Source organism: Fundulus heteroclitus, unplaced genomic scaffold, assembly GCF_011125445.2.
Source record: "Fundulus heteroclitus isolate FHET01 unplaced genomic scaffold, MU-UCD_Fhet_4.1 scaffold_76, whole genome shotgun sequence".
Lineage (NCBI taxonomy): Eukaryota > Metazoa > Chordata > Actinopteri > Cyprinodontiformes > Fundulidae > Fundulus > Fundulus heteroclitus.
The window spans coordinates 678,329-700,283 of NW_023397208.1; the positions used below are offsets into that span (position 1 = coordinate 678,329).

At 39.1% G+C, this 21,955-nt stretch overlaps 1 protein-coding gene across 3 annotated transcripts in view; it reads left to right on the forward strand.

Annotated features, from left to right (window-relative positions):
* Positions 1-21,414, forward strand: part of evlb (Enah/Vasp-like b) — a 51,054-nt gene extending 29,640 nt beyond the window's left edge. For 2 of the 3 annotated variants that reach the window (XM_012866735.3, XM_012866734.3), the window contains exons 2-13: positions 2,124-2,292; positions 4,973-5,150; positions 13,713-13,779; positions 15,891-15,958; positions 16,085-16,332; positions 16,473-16,570; positions 17,324-17,363; positions 17,498-17,549; positions 17,977-18,034; positions 18,130-18,190; positions 18,445-18,502; positions 20,400-21,414. In XM_012866735.3, coding sequence (XP_012722189.2) covers positions 2,124-2,292; positions 4,973-5,150; positions 13,713-13,779; positions 15,891-15,958; positions 16,085-16,332; positions 16,473-16,570; positions 17,324-17,363; positions 17,498-17,549; positions 17,977-18,034; positions 18,130-18,190; positions 18,445-18,502; positions 20,400-20,437 — 1,135 coding nt within the window. In that variant the 3' untranslated portion in view covers positions 20,438-21,414. The remainder of the gene's footprint in view (positions 1-2,123; positions 2,293-4,972; positions 5,151-13,712; positions 13,780-15,890; positions 15,959-16,084; positions 16,333-16,472; positions 16,571-17,323; positions 17,364-17,497; positions 17,550-17,976; positions 18,035-18,129; positions 18,191-18,444; positions 18,503-20,399) is intronic. The other variant, XM_021318607.2, reaches the window with a different exon arrangement.
* Positions 21,415-21,955: the final 541 nt, after the last annotated feature.

The following is a 21,955-nucleotide window of genomic DNA, read 5'->3' on the forward strand; positions in this document are numbered from 1 at the left end:
TTAGGTTATTGTTGAACATAAATCACGATGATTTGAATAATTTATCATTTTATTCCATGATACTGATAAGCATAGATACTTGTTTCTCAAATGTTTTGATTCAGTTTTAAACTAAATAGTAATTATACTTACTGAATTAGTATATAAAGTACATGTGAAAATAACTATAATGTGATTGAAATATTGAAGTTTTTCTCTAAAACAAATAAAAATAAAAGAATTTAATTTCATGCACAAAAACATCAATTAGATTTCTTGACATTCATTTCAGAATATCCAACTCCATTCGGTGTATGTTTAGAGATTTCATCTTGGTCATCGAAGCTTTAATGAAAGCGTTACTTAGCTTCTGAAAGAAGGCAGAGTCTGACCTATAAGTGATACTGGAACAAGTTCCTTACTATAGGCATTTAAGTAAGTAAATAAGTGATTAGTAGAAGTCCGCCCCCCTTCCGCCTCCACCCGGATTTTGTCCTCATCTTTGGACATGGCTCATTTTTTTTCAGCCTTAAGGCCTGACCCACTAATTTTAGTAGCGACACAGATGGGACTCTAACATCTCTGTTGTTGTTGTTTTTTTAGAATCAGCGTCATCATCATATGCAAGGATTCTGTTTGCTTGTTGGACATCCAGTGTGGGCCTTTTGTCGTTTGTGGTTATGCCACATTGTGCATATGTGCTTGGTATTTTATTACCAAGGTAGAAAGGTGAAAAATAAGATTCTTAGTGTTGTGTGGCGCATGCTGTCCGATGGGAGAGTGATCAGACCCAACACTGGAGGCCACACACATACACATACATTCACATTGCAATTGCACCCCGTTAAAAACAGTAACAGGTACTTAAGGCCAAATTGCTTACCGATCTGCTTTTCAGTGTATGAATGTGTGTGTATTTATGAATTTGACTGAGAGTCGTAAGTGAAAAGGCACATTTTGTAGAACAAAATTTTAAAAATACAGTTGTTTTTTGTGTAAGGAATAAATTACGACACCTCCACATTTCTTCCTCCCTAAGATGACTGAAATTTCACTGCGGCTCCATACAAAAAATCCAATATTACAAACTTGCCCTTGCCTGAAATTTGAAATCTTTCTTTCAGCTGAGGCGCCTTTCGTAAACGAAACCCTTCTTTTCTAGGCGTCACTTAGAAACAGTGATCCACGGTTTAATTGCTCAACATCTGGATTACTGCAACTGTTTTGATCGGAGTTATTCATGCCTCCCTCTTACGTTTACAGTTGGTACAAAGTGCTTTTGCACGATTTTTAACTGGTGCAGGTAGACGAGAGCACATAACTCAGGTTTTGGTGTCCTCTCATTGGCTTTCTATTCAGTTTGGAATCCATTTAAATTTATTTTGTTGTTTTTTAAGTCTTTGAATGGTCTTAGCCCTTCTCATTTGTCTGAACTGTTGCACCTTTATATGCCATCATGTGCGGTCAGATCATCCGACCAGATGCTTTTAGCAGTTCCGAGTACCTTTTATAAATCCCAAGGAGACAGAGCCGTTGCAGCTCTGGTTCCTAAATTGTGGAATGAGCTGCCACTGATGGTCAGGCAGGCCCTATCTCTTTCTGTTTTTAAAACTTGTATAAAACACATTATTTCTCTTTGGCTTTCAACCCAGAGTGAGTTAATGTCTGTGTCTTGATATGGCACCCTTTCTTCATAGTTGGGATATTTTGATTTATATTTTTGCATATTTATTTTACTGTTTTATTGTGGTTCTTTGTTTTTACATTTGTACAACACTTCGGCCGGCTGCTATATTGCATTTTAAGTGTTTTAGAAGTAAATATGGTATGGCTACGGTATGGTGCTTTCGAACGCATATTTAGTAATTCAAAGATTTTGAAATGTTGAATCTCTTTTAGGAGTGCCAGATGATATTTTATATGTTTACAAATATCACATGTGCAAACTTTGGATATTTTGCTGTTTTTATAAAAAATGTATATACGGCAGATATACAACAATGTATAAACCCACAAACATTAAACTTAGAACTTCTCTGAAAACCTCAAAATTGTCCTAATTCTTTTACAACATTATGCATGTTAATAAAGAGATTAAGAAGCACCTAAATGTCCATAAACCTGCGTCCATTTGTCCTTCCCAGTGAGCAGAGCATCTGCCAGGCGCGGGCCTCCGTCATGGTCTACGATGACACCAGCAAGAAGTGGGTCCCCATCAAGCCTGGCCAGCAGGGGTTCAGCCGCATCAACATCTACCACAACACTGCCAGCAACACCTTCAGAGTGGTGGGCGTCAAGCTGCAAGACCAGCAGGTAACAACAGCAGTGAGGCCGCGGGAAGCCTGAGACACAATTAGGCTGTGCTGGATTCCCACTGAGAGATTTATCCAAAAAACAAAAGATGGAGATCTATATATAGCTGTGTAGATACATAGGCACAAATGCGTGCATCTGTGTGCGATTAACTAAAAAAAGCACATCCATCTAGGTTTATGAATAGAAAAAAATATGTTTTTTCCCTTTTATTTGTATTTTAAATTAATTTCAATCCATGATTTTTTTCAGGTAGACTGGCACTGATATGTAAAAAAGCTATTTATCACTTAAAACAACTGACTTGTTGCGCCAGCCAAACATGTTATCACAACTTTTAATTGCTTTTCTCTGTTTCTTCAACAAATATATAATAAAATGAAATAAAAAAATATTAGGAATAAAAAGGTTCTGTTTAGTTACCACCTTCCAAAAGCTTTTTCTTTATCGTGTTTTTTCATAATATTTGCAAAAATTATAGAAATTATATTGACGTTGTTGTGTATAGCAGGATGCTTCAAATAAGAATGTGCATCTTAGATATATAAATATTGTAAAGTGTCAGCTTGGAACCATTATAAAGTACAACATTCCTGGAAAAAATAAATAAATGCCCACTACAAATATTGTTTTATATATAGCACTGACTTTTACATGAACTCTTACTAGATCCAGCTCACACAGATTACAGGAGTCTCTGGGAGGTTCATGGATTACGATTAATTACTCTTAATGATAGATAGTAAAACTATTTTAGAATCTATTATATATATATATATATATATATATATATATATATATATATATATATATATATATATATATATATATATATATATATATATATATATATATATTAACTATTACAAGGTCTGTGTTAAATTTAGAGTGCCATCTTGCACAGATTCCCCTTTGTGTACATTTATATGTGATTAAGTCATTTAGGAATAGGTTTATCCTCTGATACATGATTTCATCTGTTTATTGTTGTTTTAATTACATTATATTCATTATACCAGTTTACGTTGCATCTGTTTGATTCTCCTCTATTCTGTTGTCTTATATAAACTGCAAGAAAGCAGCCCACATTAATATTTGCTTCACACAAAAAACGTTCTAATGGCAATCACTCTAAGAACACAACAAACCCAATGCTTGGCTTTGATATAATCAGCTGTAAACAGAAAAAAAAAACTCACATTTTTCTCAGTGAAAGACACTCTTTCATGCACATGTACAATGGCAATAAAGGCTAAGAAATTTACAAATGTCAGATGGTAAAAGTGATACACGAAGAGGTCTGTGTAACAGTCTGACCATGCAGCAGCTGGTAATCAGAGAAATATTGACGATCCTTTCTCCATGAAGCGGACAAAGTTTTTCATCCCACTTGCCGTTTACAGCAGCCCTTCACTGCTGAACAGAGCATCGTTCAATATGGCCACATTAGCGACAGTCAGCTTGAGTTCAATGGAAAATACTCACACCACTCATGCAGGGGCTCATTTCAATGCATTTGATTTGTACACTGTTTACACACACATGCCGAAATGATTAGCCTACGTACACGCAAATATTTAGCCAGGGCCGTCAGTCAAGGCTACACTGATCACCAATAGTCCTTGAACTGACTCATTTCATTGAGACTCAGTGACAGATGAGGGTTGAAGGTCTACACTTTACTAGAATACTAACACTATAAAGACTCCTTTACTAGTTTACATTCCTGGTAATAACCCATTTTAAATTCCTCAGAAATGATCAATAAGCAGCTATAAAGCTGCTACAAGGCCCATTTCAAACACTGATGAATCTGGCTGAGTTTAATCCATTTCTGCATGAACTAATATCTGCTTATTATTGCTTTGTAAAGTATTTAAAGGTAGATTTTTAACAGGTTTAATAAATACTTACTTGTCGTTTATAAGGCCAATTTAATTGTAGAGCAACCTCAGTCAGAGCCTAATGAATCTGCTTGAAAGTCATAAGAGGACTCTGGATCACAAGCCTCTCACTGCTGTGGTTGTCCCTGTTGCTTGCGCACCTTTTCTACTACAATAACTTTCCATTAATTTGCTTGGATAAGAAAGAACAGCCAGCTTGTTTAGCAATGACCTTGTGCTGCTTACCTTTTTATATATCCTTGGCAGCCTGTAGGACCACCGGGACATCAGCAGCCTCCCCCACAGTCGTGTGGGCCAACATTTCTGTAGGAAAAATATAAAAATTTTACTGAGAATTTGAACATTGGGTTCTAATAAGCTGTTACGTCTTGGATATTAAAATGAACAAAAATAAATACATGGCGGGAATCTCTTTGTTTGTAAGGAATCCCTATGAATTTGTCTTTTTGAATTGAAGTAATTGAAGAAATTAACTTTTGTTGATATGACGATCCTTTGAGGTGGCTGCACATAGAAAGTGACAAATCTTATTGTTAAAGCTTCATTAAAAACTTTACTCAAAATACATTGATTGTTTCATGTACCTAGCAATGAGCCCTAGGGACTAATGGTATTTTCTTTTCTCTTTTAAGAAAAGTTGAGTCATCAGCAAAGCAGCAACGTCAATTCCCCAACCCTACTTTTCCAACGTTAGATGTATAAAATCACATTTCTCATACACATGTTTAAAAAGGTTTTTCATTACTTCCTCTGACCCACTCCTGCTTTTCTTGCAGGTGGTTATCAACTACTCTATAGTGAAAGGTCTCAAGTACAACCAAGCCACCCCGACCTTTCACCAATGGAGGGACGCCAGGCAGGTCTACGGCCTCAATTTCGCCAGCAAGGAGGAGGCCACCACCTTCTCCAACGCCATGCTCTTTGCCCTCAACGTACTCAGCGCTCAGGATGGAGGTATGGCTTCACCGCTCATCTAACATGCACTTTATACTCAGACTGGCCCACTTCTGATGCCCTGACACACTGCTGTTGTAACAATTTCCACATCGGAGGAAAGATGTTTGTCTAGTATTTGCAGTCTGCAAAAAAGAGAAGGCTTTCGCTGTCAAGTTCTTATTATCAGCAAATTATATTATCCTTTATTTTGTAAAAGACTTGTTTTACAAAATAAAGGGCATAAACTGTGTGAAGAGCTATTTCTGTATTAGAATAAACCATGAAGATTGATTTCAGTCCTGAGGCAAAATGCTGCATAAAAAAAAAAAAAACTAAAGTGGAGTTTTCCTGTTTTGGACATTCCAAGATTTAATGCCTTTAAGATAAGTCAAAATAGAAACCCACAGTTATAAAAAAAACGTGTTGGTTTTAAAATCTATGTTCAAAATATTGGCAATTTTACTAGTATCACAGTATACCAAGGTATTTTGAAAACTAAGGTTTTAAAACTCCTTTTATTAGGCTATATTTGGCAAGCTAGAAGCAGCGTTTTTGTTAGTCAGCAGATTGAAGGGCAGATGGCTCACTTTACCTCTGCTGTCAGTTTCAGGATAGCTCCTGGAAGAGTTGCAGTAGGGCCTCCTCATAAAAAGTCTATCCTTTATCTAATAGGGGCCTTCTTTGGTCGGTTAATTCTGAGTTTTGGCACAGGATGGCCGTTGCTGAGATCTCTTTGATTTGTCGGTAGCTGTATCCTGAGACCTTAAGCATAGATCAGTGAAACTCCTGCACCATCACCTAGCTGCTGCCTGCTTCATGACACAGCATCCTCACCAAATGAGCCAGAACTGCTGACTTAAAGAGTCCAGCAACCTCTGCGAGCGTGATTAGAGCTGTCAAAATGCAGCTACGCTTGGTAACAGTGACCTCTAACAAACTCAGGCTGACGATATTCACAGACATAACAGAACAGAGGGAGGCCAGTGCAATTGATAACATTGATAGTGGCGGGGGGGTCGTCAGGGGTTCATCGGTGCTGTGGCTAATTGGACCGCTCCTGTTTGCTTCCTTATCTCGCACCATTGAAAAACAGCTGCCTGTCAGCATTGAAATACACATGTGAGATGTTCAGTTTGCCCCGCAGTGCCCTCTGTGCATGTCTGGGTTAGTCACAAAGAGAGAAACAGGCAAGTATGAAGTGCGGAGCGACAGTACGAGGCAGAGACTGAGTGACTTTCACAGCTTGCCGCTCATTTCCCCAGCAGCAGCAGCAGCAGCAGCAACAGCAGTAGCAGCAGTGTGTGTCTGTCCCCTGCCGTCCCCCTCCAGTCTCTTAATTTGAATGAGTCATTGAGAAGATCTCCCCTGGGTCCCGTGCTAGAGAGCGGACCTTTTTTTCATCTGCTTAATGACATGGGACGGAGGCTCGACTGGCAGCAGCCAAGTACGAGCTCACAATAGATATTACACGAGTAGGCACTATACAGGAAGCACAGTATTAGCGGCTTAGAATTGCATGTTTACATGGGAAGCAAAAAGGAAGAAATACGCTCTTTGACCTAGAACGGATGATAAAAAAGCGGGAAAGCCATAAAGAAAATGTGTTTTCTTCCTGTCCAAGCAGGTGTGTCTCCTACCCCCTCTAGTGGTGAGGGATGATCCAGCGTGACCTTTTGTCCTCAATGAGAGTAAATCCTACAGTTTGTGATGGATTTACTGCAGCACCTGGGCTAAATTAACCCACACAAACATCAGCGTGGTCCCTACCAGCTCTGACTTTATTACTGTTTTAAAGCAAAACTCCCTGAAAGTCTAACAAATCCTTCTTTGGATCAAATTACAGAACTTTTTACTGAAAGAACCAAGGTCATTTTTATTTGCAAAAATGTAGGATATTTAGCACTAACTAAAAAAAACAAATAAACACAACAAAAAAATGGATGCACAAAATACAGCCTGTACTTTTCCGGTAAGTAACTTTGTCAGAGCTGAAGTAAATGAAGAGAACCAGGGATTACCTGGTCAAAGTTACAAGTAAGTTATGCACAATATGCAGAAAGGTACCTGGGGATTTTTTTTTTTAGGAAAGTAACCAGTACGTTTCATGGTCGTTCCAGGAAAGTACCGGGTATGTTCTGTTAAAGTAACATGTGAAGTTCAGGAAAGATCAAGAAAGTAACCTCGAAGTTCCAGGAAAGTTCTGTCTGTATTATATGGTGCTACCAAGCAACTTCTCATGGCTGGAATACGGCAGGGTTCTGTAATTAACCGTATATGTATAACTGGGTGTATTTATTGAAATAATGTATTTGACCATAAATCAGGCTTTTATCCAAAGAAAGTTATATGGCTAGTCGGTACTAACATTTTTATGAAATCCTTTACAGCAAAATGTTGTGTGAGATATTTATAGCAATAAACCCTCGTTGAAATTTCCTCCTGGATGATTGATAGATAAATTGAAAGATACATCAAGAGTGATAAATGAGAAAAAAACACTGCTCTTTTATCATGTTTTTTCAGTTCTAATAAACATTTACTAATATGAGGTATCTAATATGTAATGATACCTCATATATGAGACTTGTTATGTCTTTTTAATGTTCAAATCTGCTGAAATATGCGTTGATCTTATCACTGTAAAACGTAATAACTTATACAAAACAAATCTAAAATATCTAAGCAACTCTATTTCTATTTCTTTCTTGTCGTGTCTGGTAGAGGTGGATTCTTTTTTCTTCAAAGCCTAATGTGATTATGCAACACATTTTTTTTTCTTCTCTAAACTGGTTGAATTGTAATATGTAGATAAAAAAAAGTGGACACTTAACATTATAAAGCAGTTGCTGACATATCAGCCTTGATGAGTGACATGAATCCTATCTTATGGACAGCCTACAAACTCGACCTTTTGAAACATGAACCAGAGATGCTCGCTACGCGGCTGCTGCTGCCACCGGTGTCGGTTGCATGAAGATGACAGAAGATACTGTTGACTGAGGGGAAGAGAGAGGGGAGGAGGGAAGGAAGGAGGACAGGTGAGGAGAGGGAGAAACACGGGGAGGAAAGTGATGGACGGGGACAATGAGGATGATGAGGAGGAGGACTAAAGGTAGCTAAAGCCAAGAGATGGTCAGAGGAGAGTGCGTCTGTCAGTGTTTCTGTCTCTGCCACGGCCGGTTTCTCTTCTTCAGCATGTCATGTAGGTAAAAGTGTGTCTGCTGTGTGTTCCTGTCTGTGTTAAAATCATGCTTAACTTGTTGCTTTTAAGGTTGCTAAATTGACTAAATGTAAGACAAAGTCAGGAATCATTACCAGAAAATTTGATTAGACCCAAGTTGACATTTGCCAAAACGTAGCAGTGATGCAGAAAAGTATGAATGAAAAACGAAAGTATAAGAAAAAAAATGAGCTTTTAACTGGAAATCTGCCCATTTCTAATTCAGCTTCTAATTCCTTTTAAATATTCAAGTCAAGGAGACATATTCACACCTGAACAAACACTGTTGAACCATGGTTCTCAGACTGCCTTGACTATTGCTATCAGTTGTGGTACTTAATTATTTGCAAGGTAAATACGAGCAAATTAACTGTGATGTGGAGGTGCCAAGCACCAACAGGCAAAAAACAGAAATGTTCAAACAAATTGTATTCAACAATGACCTCATAAAAGGGACATTTATTGGAGATTTTTCAGTCCAAACAGCAGTGGGCAACAGTGGACTATAGGGATAAAGCTGGTGACCGTTTACGCTAACTTGATGAGAAAGTTACATCAACTCCAACTTAACCAATATATAATTTCCAGTTTGAAAACCAGTGGGATTAGTTCATTGTTGAGCTCTGTAACCCAGGTAAATATTATTAGTGAAACATGCAAAAAACGCTGTATTTCGCTGGATTTTGTTCTTTCAAACCCTTTCTACATGTTTAAAAAAAGCACATTGTATCGTAGTGTGTTTGAGAGACTTAATGAGATACAAATCATAAGAAAAGCATATATACCTTCTTAATGCAGCTATCGATAAGCTTTAGTAAAATAAAGGCAACCATGTTGGACTTTCAGGTCAGGGTTGATGAGAAACCTCGAGGTTTCCAACTTGGAATCCTGACTTTGGCCATTATACAAATTCTTTCAACTTGAAACTTTGAAATTTCAACTTTACAGTTTCAACCATTCCAGCATTGTTCTTGGGTATGATCTCTTTCTCTCTTTCTTGAACTACTGCTCCAAAATGTCTGTCAACAGGATGCTTCTTGGAAAACTAAGCATTACTTGGGATGGTACTTGTTACAGAAAGTTTATAAGTCATTGCTGTAGGTTGTTCCACATTAAAGGTCTGTACCGACCGTTTTCTTCTCTCAGGGTGGTGAGAAAAGATGTCATTCTTTTCTCACCACCATGATTTGGGAGTTCTTTCAGGTCGTTCTTGACACGTCATCTGCCAGAACTTGTTTTTCTTGTGTGGTGTCCAAGAACAGTTGTGTGATTGGTTGGGTATTTCAACTGGGCGTGGTTAACGTGGAAAAGTGAACATTTTGCAATTGCAGCCTTTCCAGGAGTTCTGCATTGCTGAGTTTCTGATGAAGTATTTTTATATGTCCTGGCCAAAAAAAGGAATATTCTTTTTTTCTACTCAGGACAATTGAACAGAAAACTTTGACGGTTCTTGCAGAGTGAATGTGGGCCTTCAGTCCCAATGATGATCACAGAGGCAGATTAAAATATTCCTATACTAAACATTGCATTACACCCAATCAAGAACTGCAGTATCATCAGCATACAATCTCATATTTTTGTACTTGTAAGGGAGATAGCAAAGAGACTACAGCAGAATACATCAGCCAAGGAATCAAAATTATGTAGAAGATAGAAAGAAGACAGAATATATTCTCATTTGTGTGTATGGTCACGCTTTAACCTTTTATTTAAAATGTCTATCTGAAAAAGAAAACTTAACATGTAATACTTATACTAACTTACTACTTGAATTAAAGCTCTTAAAGGGCAAGAATGTCATGTACTATGACCATAAAAACACAAAACAACACAAATTCAGTGTTTCAAATAAAACAATATAGGGCAAGCGTTCGTCCTGATAGGGTTTACTTAGGCCTTCTTGAGCCTGAGAAAAACTTTGCCCCGTGTGCAATTAGCAGACATAAACAGTGTTTTGCCATCTGTCAGCAGTACTGCAGAACCATCAGAAGGCAAGATGGAGACAATTTCCACAGCCACTGTGAGCCAGCAGAGCATCCTGCAATGCATCGCAGTAAAGAGACAGCTCGGTGTGATCGAAGACCAACCCGACCTACAAGGCTAGGGTTACTTAGCCTCTTTCTTTTCGCACCTCCGCTGGACGTTGCTGACTCACTCAGCTCCATTGCTTCTCCTTGTTTACTCACTGCGCCATATTGTGTTTCCAGTAGTGTGGTCTTGTTATGGTTGTGTTACTAACAAATAGAGCAAAAACAAAGAGTAAAACATGTAAATAAAATATAATAAGCCCATAGGGTGCAATAGTTTTATAAAAAAAAAAAATCTTTGTATGAAACTAGAGGAAGCTACTGGTGTAGAAATTTGTAAAGTCATAGTATGTAACTTGGACCCTATAAAAGTACTATTAATGAGGGTCAAGTAAATTTCAGACTGGCTCCGTTGAAACAAAGGACCATGTTCTGATGTTTATGTCTTAAAATAGCAGCCGCATATGCATGAAAATATGGAAACAAGCTTTTTTCTTTGCAAGGTGAACACTGGGCACACTGTGCTCACATAAATCAGGTAATCCATCTGACACCAGGTTTGACTCTCGTCTTTAATTCCGCCTGTGTTATTTTGAGATCTGTGTTACTTGATCAATGGCAGCCATTAGTGCAGTGGGTCCGCCAAAGCCACTTCCATCAGAGCGGTAAGCGGTGGAGAGAGTGCTGACCCTGAACACAGTCTGACTCTGGAGCTGTAACTCTATTATGTAAAGCACAATGTTCGCTAGACAAAACAGGATGTGGTCAGTGTAAAACAGCTTTTGGCTCTGTTTTGTTTCATAGTTCTCTCTTAGAAAAAAATAAAAATAAGCAATGAGCTCAATACAGAGGAATCCGTGAAACACTTAAACATCCAGTGATCACGATCATTTATCATTCTATTACTTATTTTTTTTAAAGAAGCATTTCTTTCTTATTGATATATTCGGAATGGTTCTTTGGAGTGGCACATTTGATAACATTGCCTGAGGAATTCAATCAAATCGGGAGGCTCTATTGTAAAAAGATGATGAATCCCTCTGATTTGATTGTAATCCCTCAGCTGGAGTGGCTTTTGCACCCGTCTTATCGTGTCTTGAATTAATCACACAGCGTATCTGGCTCTTCATCTGCAGATCTCCCTAATGGAGTTAAAGGGATTACACTGCAGGCACTCCACAGCACAAACAGTAAGAAAAGAGCAGAAATAAGGAGGAGGAGACTTTTCGACAGTATCTTACGGGCTCTTTAGTCACATTTGCCCTACTATAGAGCGAGTTGCAAAGGTAATCATACCCCTTGAACTTCTTCTCATTTTTTCATATTACAGCCATAAACGTTACTGTTTTCAACTGGGATGTTATGGGATAGACTAAACCAAAGCAGGAATATTTCTGGGAAGTGGAAAGGAAGTGATACAACTGCCTGTGCAAATTCTCAGTTATCCGGGTCACGGCAACCACAAGCGGGCTTAGTTCGGAGGCAACCGGACTTTCACTCAGTGTTTTATCTGAAAACGTCTCATGCATATCCAGGAGTCTTTGTCAAGTCTGAGGGCTCACAATTGAACAACCAGTAGTTGAAGCGCTGCTGTTTTTAGACACATGGAGGCCCATCTACCTGGGCGCATTCCAGGTCAGAAGAAAATCAATGACCCACCCGTCATTGTCCTGGGTCGCTGGAGGCTATTGGTCAGTGTGAGTTGAGTACTTGAATCGTGATGAGACTGCCTAAGTAATCTCTTTGGAATGAGTTTTAAGACTGAGTTTTACGAATTGGTACCACAACCCCCCGTTAAGAGTTGGCTTTTTCTCTTTTGTTAAAGATGACTCCATTCCCCCCTCTTTCAAACCATCTGTTCTCCCTGTCCAAAATCTGGACACCATAGTCATCAAAAGTGTGTCCTTTGCTCTTGAGGTGCAAGTGGACAGCTGAATCTTGCCCCGAGCTGCTGACCCTCCTGTGCTGTGCCACGCATTTATGTAGCTGTTGTTTCTCCAATGTAGGAGTCTAAGCAGTCCTTGCTGCAATGGACCGCACACACAACGCCGCTCAGCTGTGGTTACGGTGTGCTGTCTTTAGGATGAACCGTTTTTTTGGTCTTATAGTGGTGCTGTACAAAAGCAGTCTTGAAGGGACGGTGTCCCGCATGTTTTATGTGTTGGCCTGGTTCAACACAGCCGCAAATAAATAAATGTGTCGGAGCAGGGACAGATGTACAGCATGCCGAAGACCGGCCCTACTGGAGTCGGTTATGCCTCTCTTGTTCTTAGGTTTAGGATTTACTGGTATGTTGTGTATTGAGAAACTCTTTACACACATGGTATGACAATGTTTTTGTTTCTCTCTGTTTTCTCCCCTGTGTTAGACACAGCGCTGTTTTTTTTTTTGTCTGCTAGTTTTGTTGGCCGACTTGAAAAAACGCCCAGTCAAGATAACCACAAGCTTGAAGTGATTTCCTGATGCGCTTGTGCAACATTGAGCAGTCGACTCGGTCCTCCAACTCATTCAAAAGAGAACACAAATTGTCGTAGTCCGGTTGTAAAGTGCAAATGGTGCATCCTGGCTTTTTTCGTTCAACAATAACACTCAAGCTGCCACACTTCCATAAAGCCAGATTTGAGGAGTGCCGATCTAAAAGCCACCCTGTCCACATTTCCGACCATGAGCTGTGGATCTCTGCAGCTCCTCCAGAGATACCATGGGATTCGACTGCTTCTCTGATCAAGCTTTACCTGGCCTCTCAGATTAGGTAGATGGTTATGTCTAGGTAGGTATGCAGTGGTGACATCCATACTCTGTGTACCAAAAAAATATGAATCCTCTTCCTTTTACATCACAATTATGCACTACTTTGTGTTGGTCCATCAAATACGATTTCAGTAAAAGAAACTGAGGTTTGCTTTTGGGAAGTGGAAATCCTTAGAGAGGGACGAATTTCCCCACTATGGGACACTATGGGACAAAAAGGATATTTTGTTGTAATACTTTTGCAAAGCTTTTCATGCTGTAGGAACCAGATTGTCTGTTATGAACGATAAAGCCAAAGAGCATGTTTCTGGGGTGTTTAACTTGCCTTCAGAAAGGCTTGATAAATCAATTTACACTCATTTAAAGTGCTGATTAATATGGTTTTCATCCAGCATTAGTCAGTACCCCACAAGGAGGTGACAAAATGGTTAATTCCTGTTTCATTCCCTGTCACTTCGTGGTTAATTGTCTTGACTGGCACTAATTATAATGAACATTAAAGCGCTGGTAATGGATTATTAAGCACGGCTTTGCTTTATCATGTATTTCTCTCTCTGCCTCTGCTTTTCTTTAATCCTGCAGGTCCAGCTCTCCAACGTCAGGTCCAGAACGGCCCCACTTCAGATGAGATTGAAGCTCAGCGAGCAAGGTGAAGCCTCTTTCCTGGGAACACACTAATGGGGGCACAATGATGCAGGGGTTATATGTCTGTAACTTCACAATATAAAGCCTCTCGGTTTAAACTTGCTACTTGAGGCTTTGAAACATAAATCTGAGGGGAAGAACTAACGTTAAATCGTTCGTTTAGTTCACAGGCTTATGCTTATAACTGCATAAACTCAGAGCCTGGTCTCAATATTTTTGGAATATGATTAGTTTTATTATTAGTTTTTTTTTTTTTAAATGCTGAAGGACTTATTTGAAACCATTAACCCAGGAGTGGGTGAGCGGGGCAGCATCTCAATAATGTGGCAAATTTGTGCAGAAAAGAATCAAAGCACATGGCACTTATAGTCGCTAATGTTCAGTAAACATAATGTGCTTAAAAATGCAGTCTTCCATGCATCCATCCATCCATCCATCCATCCATGTTCTATATGCACGTCTCCTTGCGGTATGACAGTGGGGTGGGTACTGTTATCTATCTATCTATCTATCTATCTATCTATCTATCTATCTATCTATCTATCTATCTATCTATCTATCTATCTATCTATCTATCGCACAGGGAAAGCCCTTCGCTGGGATTTCAACCATCTTGTTGCAAGGCAGCATTCAGGTTAAATGCAACTCATACTGTTCGTCTCTTTAGGCTTTTAATTCGTTTCCAGTTATTTATGTTGAATAAAGTAAATTAAGACTAAAAGTGTTGATCTAAAATACGCTACAGCTGTACTTAACGGATAGCTCTCCATGACTCTGGCTGGGGTTGGGGTTAGTAAGAACATTGACTGTTATCTTACAGGCTTCTGATGAGATTAGATTTTGCGTGGACTCTTAAGTAGAAGAAAATAAACAGCACTGGCATTTAATTGCCGTTGTATTCTCGCAGTATGTCTGCACTTCTAAAAAAAAAAAAAATAAGCTATCATTTCCAGAGGAGGGCAGAGCACAAGAAAACAGACTGAACCGCTGGAAAGGAAGAAAGGTTCCTCGGCTATATTTAGAGCTCTGCAGTAGTGATGTGACATTTAGGGCTGACATCTGAAATGTTTACAGCTCGTGGATTTTGCTGCATGCATACTGACTTGTGTTCTGGATAGATCTCACAAAGCAAAAAAAAAAAAAAAAAAATGAACTCAGGGATGCAGAGATGATACGGATGGATGGATTGACGGATGCAACTGGGTCTTGCAGTGTTTCAGTTTCTAAGTCTACCCTTGCTTATCTCATTGGCTGATGCGAATACAAAACACGAATTGTAGAATTTGTAGGGTTGTGGCTCAGCCAGATCCCCTGTCTGCTAAACTGTTCCCAGGATTGGGGTGCGCACACACAACACGTTTCAGGTCTGTGTGTGTGTTTCTCGGTGGACGCGCTCTTCAGCTGCAGCTCTGCTGTCACATTTAGAGGCTCTGCTGTCTCAGCTCTTCTCCTGTCCAACTCACAGCTGGATAACTTCGCTTCCTCCCCACGAACTGTCTCCTTCCCTTCTCTCCTGGGGTGTGACATACATCTGCTTTGTGCTCTACAAAAGGGCATATACCACAAAAAAGACTTCAAGAAAGAGAGGAGAGGGGAGTTATTTTCATAAGAGAGAATTGCTGAGATGAAGGGGTGTTGTTGGTTAGCAGATGTTTTCGTTGTGATTAAAAGGCAGCCTCTCCGAAAGTTTTAGATCGCTTAAAATGAGGGCTTGCTCCAGAATGATCTCAGCCTTTGATTTAAATGAGGAACAGATTTATCATTTAAGCACCAAAATAAGTAGACTGCAGAAACATTCTGCATTTACCTGGATTTTTAAGTCAGACCTTTGTCCTGACTAAAAATAGCGCAACAACCCCCCAAAACATTTTTTTTTATTCATTTTCATTTCTGCCACATTTCCATTTTTTTTATTTAATTTTCATTGCATGTTTCCATTGGGAAACATGCTGGCCCGTAATGAGTGGAGTCCTCAAAAATCCTCAGCTTTTTAGACTTTTCTCTGTCCGTGTATAAAAGGGTTGTCCCAATGGTTTCTGTGGCTGAATTGAATATTTAATTATTACATTTTTTTGATGCCGAGTGAACCTCTGGGTTGTCTTCCTTTGCCTTTAGGCAAATGATGGAACAGCAGCAGCAGATGCAGGCACACATGGAGCGGGAACGGCGGTCCTCCAACTCAGGTACACACACACACACAACAAACACACAATTCCCACTTTCTCACTCACACCACAAATAATTAAAGCACCGTTACCAGTATCATGCCGTAAATAAAGTGTTCATCATGTTTTACTCGTTGTTTCCAGGTTCTCCTTTCCAAGGCCACCCTGCTGTGCTCTCCGTAGCTCCACCCGTAGTACCTCCCCCTGCAAACATGGGCGGCCCTCCCCCTCCTCCGCCACCACCGGGGCCCCCGCCGCCATCCGCAGCGGGCCCCCAGCCTCCTCTCCCTCCTCCGCTGCCTATAGGAGGAGGCAACCAGGGGGACGAGGCACCTGCACCAACGGGTCTCGCAGCAATGATCGCTGGGGCCAAACTACGCCGTGTCCAAAGGGTAAGACCGTAACTTTGCATTTTATAAGGTTTGGCTGAAACATATCATGACCATGTCTTCTGATCTTGACTGAGACGCCATCTAAAGTGTTTGTACTGAAAGTGACAAGTAGTTGCTGACCTGTCCTTTCTGGATGCCAGCCTGAGGACAGCTCTTCGGGTACCAAGAATGAAGCCAACCGAACGAGTGGTGGGAGTGGAGGACTGATGGAGGAGATGAACGCCCTCCTGGCACGAAGGTCAGAGCAATCTACCCAAAGAAAAGCCTCTTCACAAGGTTGCTTTATATTCAAACGGTCGTGGAGATCAAGCTTGTTTATAAGGGCTGCCAAGTAATAGCCCCTTCTCCTTAAAATAAATACGGCAACATGAATTTGGTTTGCAAAGTTGCCTCTAAATAAAACCCTAAGCCTGCTGAAACAATGTTCTTTGGATAAATGAGGCCAAAGTGGAGCTGTTTTAACCATAATGCTCAGCAACAGCACTGCAGGGAACTAAACACCTCTATACACCAAACTATTCTAGAGTCAAAAGCGAAGCCATTTCTCTGACGGCTGGAGTCTGACTGAAACCGGCTCTTTCAGCTGGACAATGATCCTGAACACAGCTGCAAATGGTGCAAAGTCCAGACCTCAGCCTGTTGGAAACAATGCGCCAGGACCTTAGAGAGCTTTAGATTCAGTCAAATGAAGCCATGCCTTCTCCACAATGATGTGGGAGACGGATACAGGACTAGATTAAGTTAATGCTGCTTAAGATGGTGCTGTAAACCATCGAGTCATGGGGTGATTCTTAGTTTTTCACACGCTTTACCTTGCCAGTTGTGGCAACTTTCTTTTGCCATACCATTAAAGTATTTTTTTTTCGTTGTTACTTTATTTCCTCCGGGTTCACAGTTTATTACTGTGTTAGATTTTTACAAACAACGCTGACATTTATTCATTTTTAGGTGAAATATGTCATTCTTAATTGAGGCTTCTTCTTTCCCCCAGAAGGAAAGCAGCTTCAGAGAAGCCTGACGACAGCCAAAACGTAAGTGTACGAGCCAAAAACCGACGTTCTGAAATAGTTAAGATCGATGACGATGTTGATGGTGGTTACACAATCAGGACCATGTTTGTTGGGTCATACATGTTTTTCTCCCACTTGTGTGTTTATTACTTCAGGATGATGCAAACTCTCCCTCAGCCAACACTCGGGGTGCACAGAACTCTGCAGGTAGGAAAACTAACAATGCGAAAAGGGAACTAAAAGTAAGTCAAATTTTCTTGAAAGAATGTATTTTTCCATGATTTAAGCAGGTAAATAAGACTATTTGCCAATGGAATAAGATTTTTGCACTTAAAATAAGAACATTTCATCTCTATCATCTTATTTCAAGGGCAGGATATCTAATTATCTTATTGTAGGGGTAAAAATACTCACTCCATTGGCAAATAGTCTTATTTACCTGCTTAAATCAAGGAAAAATACATTAATTTCAAGAAAATTTTACTTACTTTTAGATCCCTTTTTGCAGTGAAGTCGTGTGATGCACGGGAGAAACTGGTCCCGCTGCAGCAAAGTCCAAGCTTCTGCTATTTCCCCCGAGAATCCCTGTCGCCTTTTTTTTTCCTCATCCAGTCATTTTGTTCTCGTCATACAGACGCCGCAAAGAAGCCCTGGGACCGAGCTAACTCAGCAGACAGGTCGATGGTTTCGAGGTGAGAGCCGGGAGCCCTGCAACTCGTTTCACGCGAGGCTTTAGCAGTGGAATGAAGGATTTATTGAAAATGTGATGTTTTTATAAATCGCACAGGTTACGAACGGCAGGAAGTGTCAGCGACACAGACTCGTTAGATCTTGATAGGATGAAACAGGTGAGGTAAAACACTGTGCTCAAACTGCATGTCAGCACACGGGGGGGAAAACTGAAACGATGCAACGTTTGGTCAGAATGCTGTTCGACGTTGCTGTATACTCACAATAACAATGGCCTGTTTTCCGTCAGCTACTTTTAATGACGACCAGTGGTCTGCACCTCACCCAGATTCTAGGATATGTGTACATTTGTTTTCTGCAAACTGCTATTTCTCATGTAATTAGAGAGAATTTGTTGTTTATACCTCCGCAGGAAATCTTGGATGAGGTTTTCCGTGAACTACACAAAGTGAAGGATGAAATCATCGATGGTACGTTTCTTTTTCACGTCTCGACCTCAAAGACAGGGCTCTCTCTTCATCCACGTTGTTCCAATATGCATCCTTTGCACCAGTCTACCCGTTATGTGCAGTTGTAACCACTAGGTTGCACTAGATTCTCAGAAAACTAAACATTAAAAATTCAATAACCTGCTATGAACATTTGCAGTATAACCAATGCATTTGTTTTCTAACCGTAAAATGAAAGAGATTTCATTCTGGGCAAAGTTTTGGATACTTTAGCTGAGCTGTCAAGATACAGTAAAAATTTCAATATATGCATTTGTGATGACTGAAAATTGGGTTCATTTAGACATGGCTCATTAAATAGTATAACATTTTTCAGTAATCTGTATAAATATATAACTTTAACACAATTTAGTATGGGCAATTCAACAATAATGGTTATTTATTGTTTAAAACAGTTATATTGGCACTTTTTAGTGAAGATGTGCTAAAAGCCATAAGAGCAGTTGTGGTTTTGTTTAGGTAGTATTTCACTCTGAAAATTGTATGTAGTTCTCCAAGCAAGATTCGGTGATTGCTTTTACCTCCTCCACTATCGTCCCATTGAGGGTCACAGACTTAAAGCCTCACCCAGCGTTGTTTGTTGCTGTTCCAGCTTAAGCCTTTAAAAAAGAACTGCTCTTACTCAAGACGAGTGCAGGTTAAGGTGAGTTAATGCTTTCTCGTCGCCATGTCCTGCCAATAATTGTGAGACCTCAGCCCCCCTTTTCCCACTGAAATAAAAAATAAATGTGTTTTAAGGCTTTTAACACATCTCTACTAGTGGTTCCAATAAATGCGGAGATGTGTTACTTACAAAGAGGAAAAAATGAAATATCAAATGTATCGTATTTCTTCCCTAACTCGTGCAATGCACTTAAAATAGATAGTTTAAATTTTCTGAAGTGGTGTTTTGGTGGTGACGTGAAGAACACCTGCAGGAGAGAGCTCTTTAAACAACGTTTGGATGAAGAGAAAGCTGATTTTCCTGGAGTCTCGAAGCTAACGACTCCTCCGATTTCTGTCGCCATCCTTGTTGCGACGTGTTTTGATACGAATCATTGTTGGTGCCGCACCACAGACAGGCCTGGTTTTCTGTGTGAATAACCGTTGACTTCTTTAGTGCCTAAAGAAAATGTGACGTGATGTAAAACTTTTATACAAAAAGATTTTGCGTGAACAGCAAAATATTTCTTCAGATTGAGTTCCTTTTGGTCTCACCACATCTCAAATTAGCCTTTGCCCTCAGGTTATAAGGGAAAAGGTTTTATTTATATATATATATATATATCTATATCTATATACAGTGCCTAAAGAAAATGTGACGGTGATGTAAAACTTTTATACAAAAAGGTTTTGCGTGAACGGCAAAATATTTCTTCAGATTGAGTTCCTTTTGGTCTCACCACATCTCAAATCAGCCTTTGCCCTCAGGTTATAAGGGAAAAGGTTTTATTTATATATATATATATATATATAGATATATCTATATCTATATATCTATCTATCTATCTATCTATATCTATATATCTATATCTATATCTATATATATATATCTATATATATATATATATATATATATATATATATATATATATATATATGCATATATGCATATATATACATTTTGTTTTGAAGTGGGGTTTTGTGGTGACATTATGTGCCATCAGCATCTTATGCACAAGAGATAGCTCGCTTACAGATTTCAGTATATATATATATATATATATATATATATATATATATATATATATATATATATATATATATATATATATATATATGTGTGTGTGTGTGTGTATATATAAAATCTGTCTTTACCAGAACCTACCTGCCCGCAATTTAACCCTAACTTTTTATTTCACATCTTCTCTCCGCACAGCCATTAGAAATGAACTCAGTCGAGTTAGCACGACATAATCTTTGAGGCCTGAATCGCTTTCTTCGAACCGTTGCCCCGTGTAGCCGCTGCTGAGGCCCTGAAGACGAGGAGGAGGAGGAGGAGAAGGAGAAGTCAGGAACCGAGGCCCAAACTGTGACATCTTCTACTCATCGTGTTCAGCTGTTGTGTTGAAGCAACGCGGCTCGGTCACTGTTAACACCTCAGACGTGTCCGTGTAACATTTGGTTCGTTTTTACAGGAGGACGTGAATGGGCCACTCTCTCGCACTGATACTCTGTTTTATTAACATGTCTCTGTCTGTTTGTCTGCCCATCTCTCCCCTCTGCCTTGGACCCAAAAGAAACTTGCAAAATATGAAAATTATTTTATTAGTTTTGCATTTTTTTGAAGTTATTTATGTTTCGTTAAGAATATGCTTTTCATTATTATTACTATCATTGTGATTGTTAGTGTGTTGAAACAAGATGTCAGAAAACACTTGTAATATTGGAGGAAATTATGACATTAATATGATAGTAATGATATTGTTTTATTGCACATCAGTGCAAGTTTTTTTTTTTTGTATTTTATATCTTATTTAGATTTCTTTGAGCTATACAAGCAGTTCCTATTTTTTGCTGTCATCACCTGACCTGAAATATTTTTTGTTTAGTTATTTATCCTTTTTCGCCAACACCTGTACATTTGGAACCACAGCAGAAACTCAAAGAAGAAGAAAAATAGGTTTCAACGTGAAACCGAGAATAAAATAAACTTCTTTTGATAATGCTATCTTCTGAGGTAAAAACAAACAAACAAAAAAAAACACACCAGAGTATTTGTGATCATGTTGTTAATAAAAATGTTTATTGGCTGCAAGGAAATGGTGAAATATTGTTCATTTTATTGTCTCCCTTTTATGACAAAGTGCTTCCTGGTTTGAGGAAGAAGAAAAAAAAGAAACAATGCGTTTCAAATGAATTCAAATAAAACTGTGACCAATGATTTGGATAAATACGGGTGTCTGATTTCTTTTATCCTTTATTTAGATGAGTTTTTGTTATTATTATTATTAAACAGGGAGCACAAAATTACAGCTGGTGCAAGGTTGAAAGCTGTTGCACTGAAGTATCATGCTGATAACCTTATCAATAAGATAGATCATTTAAAATATCTTATCATATGTGCTGGAAATTATGCTAGTAAATAGTTCCAAATATCTATATGGATATAGCAATTTAAATATAACCCCAAATTATACATGCATTAACTAGTCAGATGTTTCATTTTCAACCCTAATAAGATGCTACACTTACAACTGTAAAGGTATCTACCTGGAAAACATGAGTTACAAGTTATTGTACATTTATAAGTACCACACTAAGGAGTTTTAACAGAACTAAGCTGTGTTAACTGAGCAATAAAACCAATAGCATAGGCCCTATAAAACCTATGTTAGGTACGTATATTTTGGAGAGGTAAATAGAGCAATGGACAAGGTGACCTATCAACCACACCACTCAACCACAGGCCCATACATAAGCATACAAGAAATA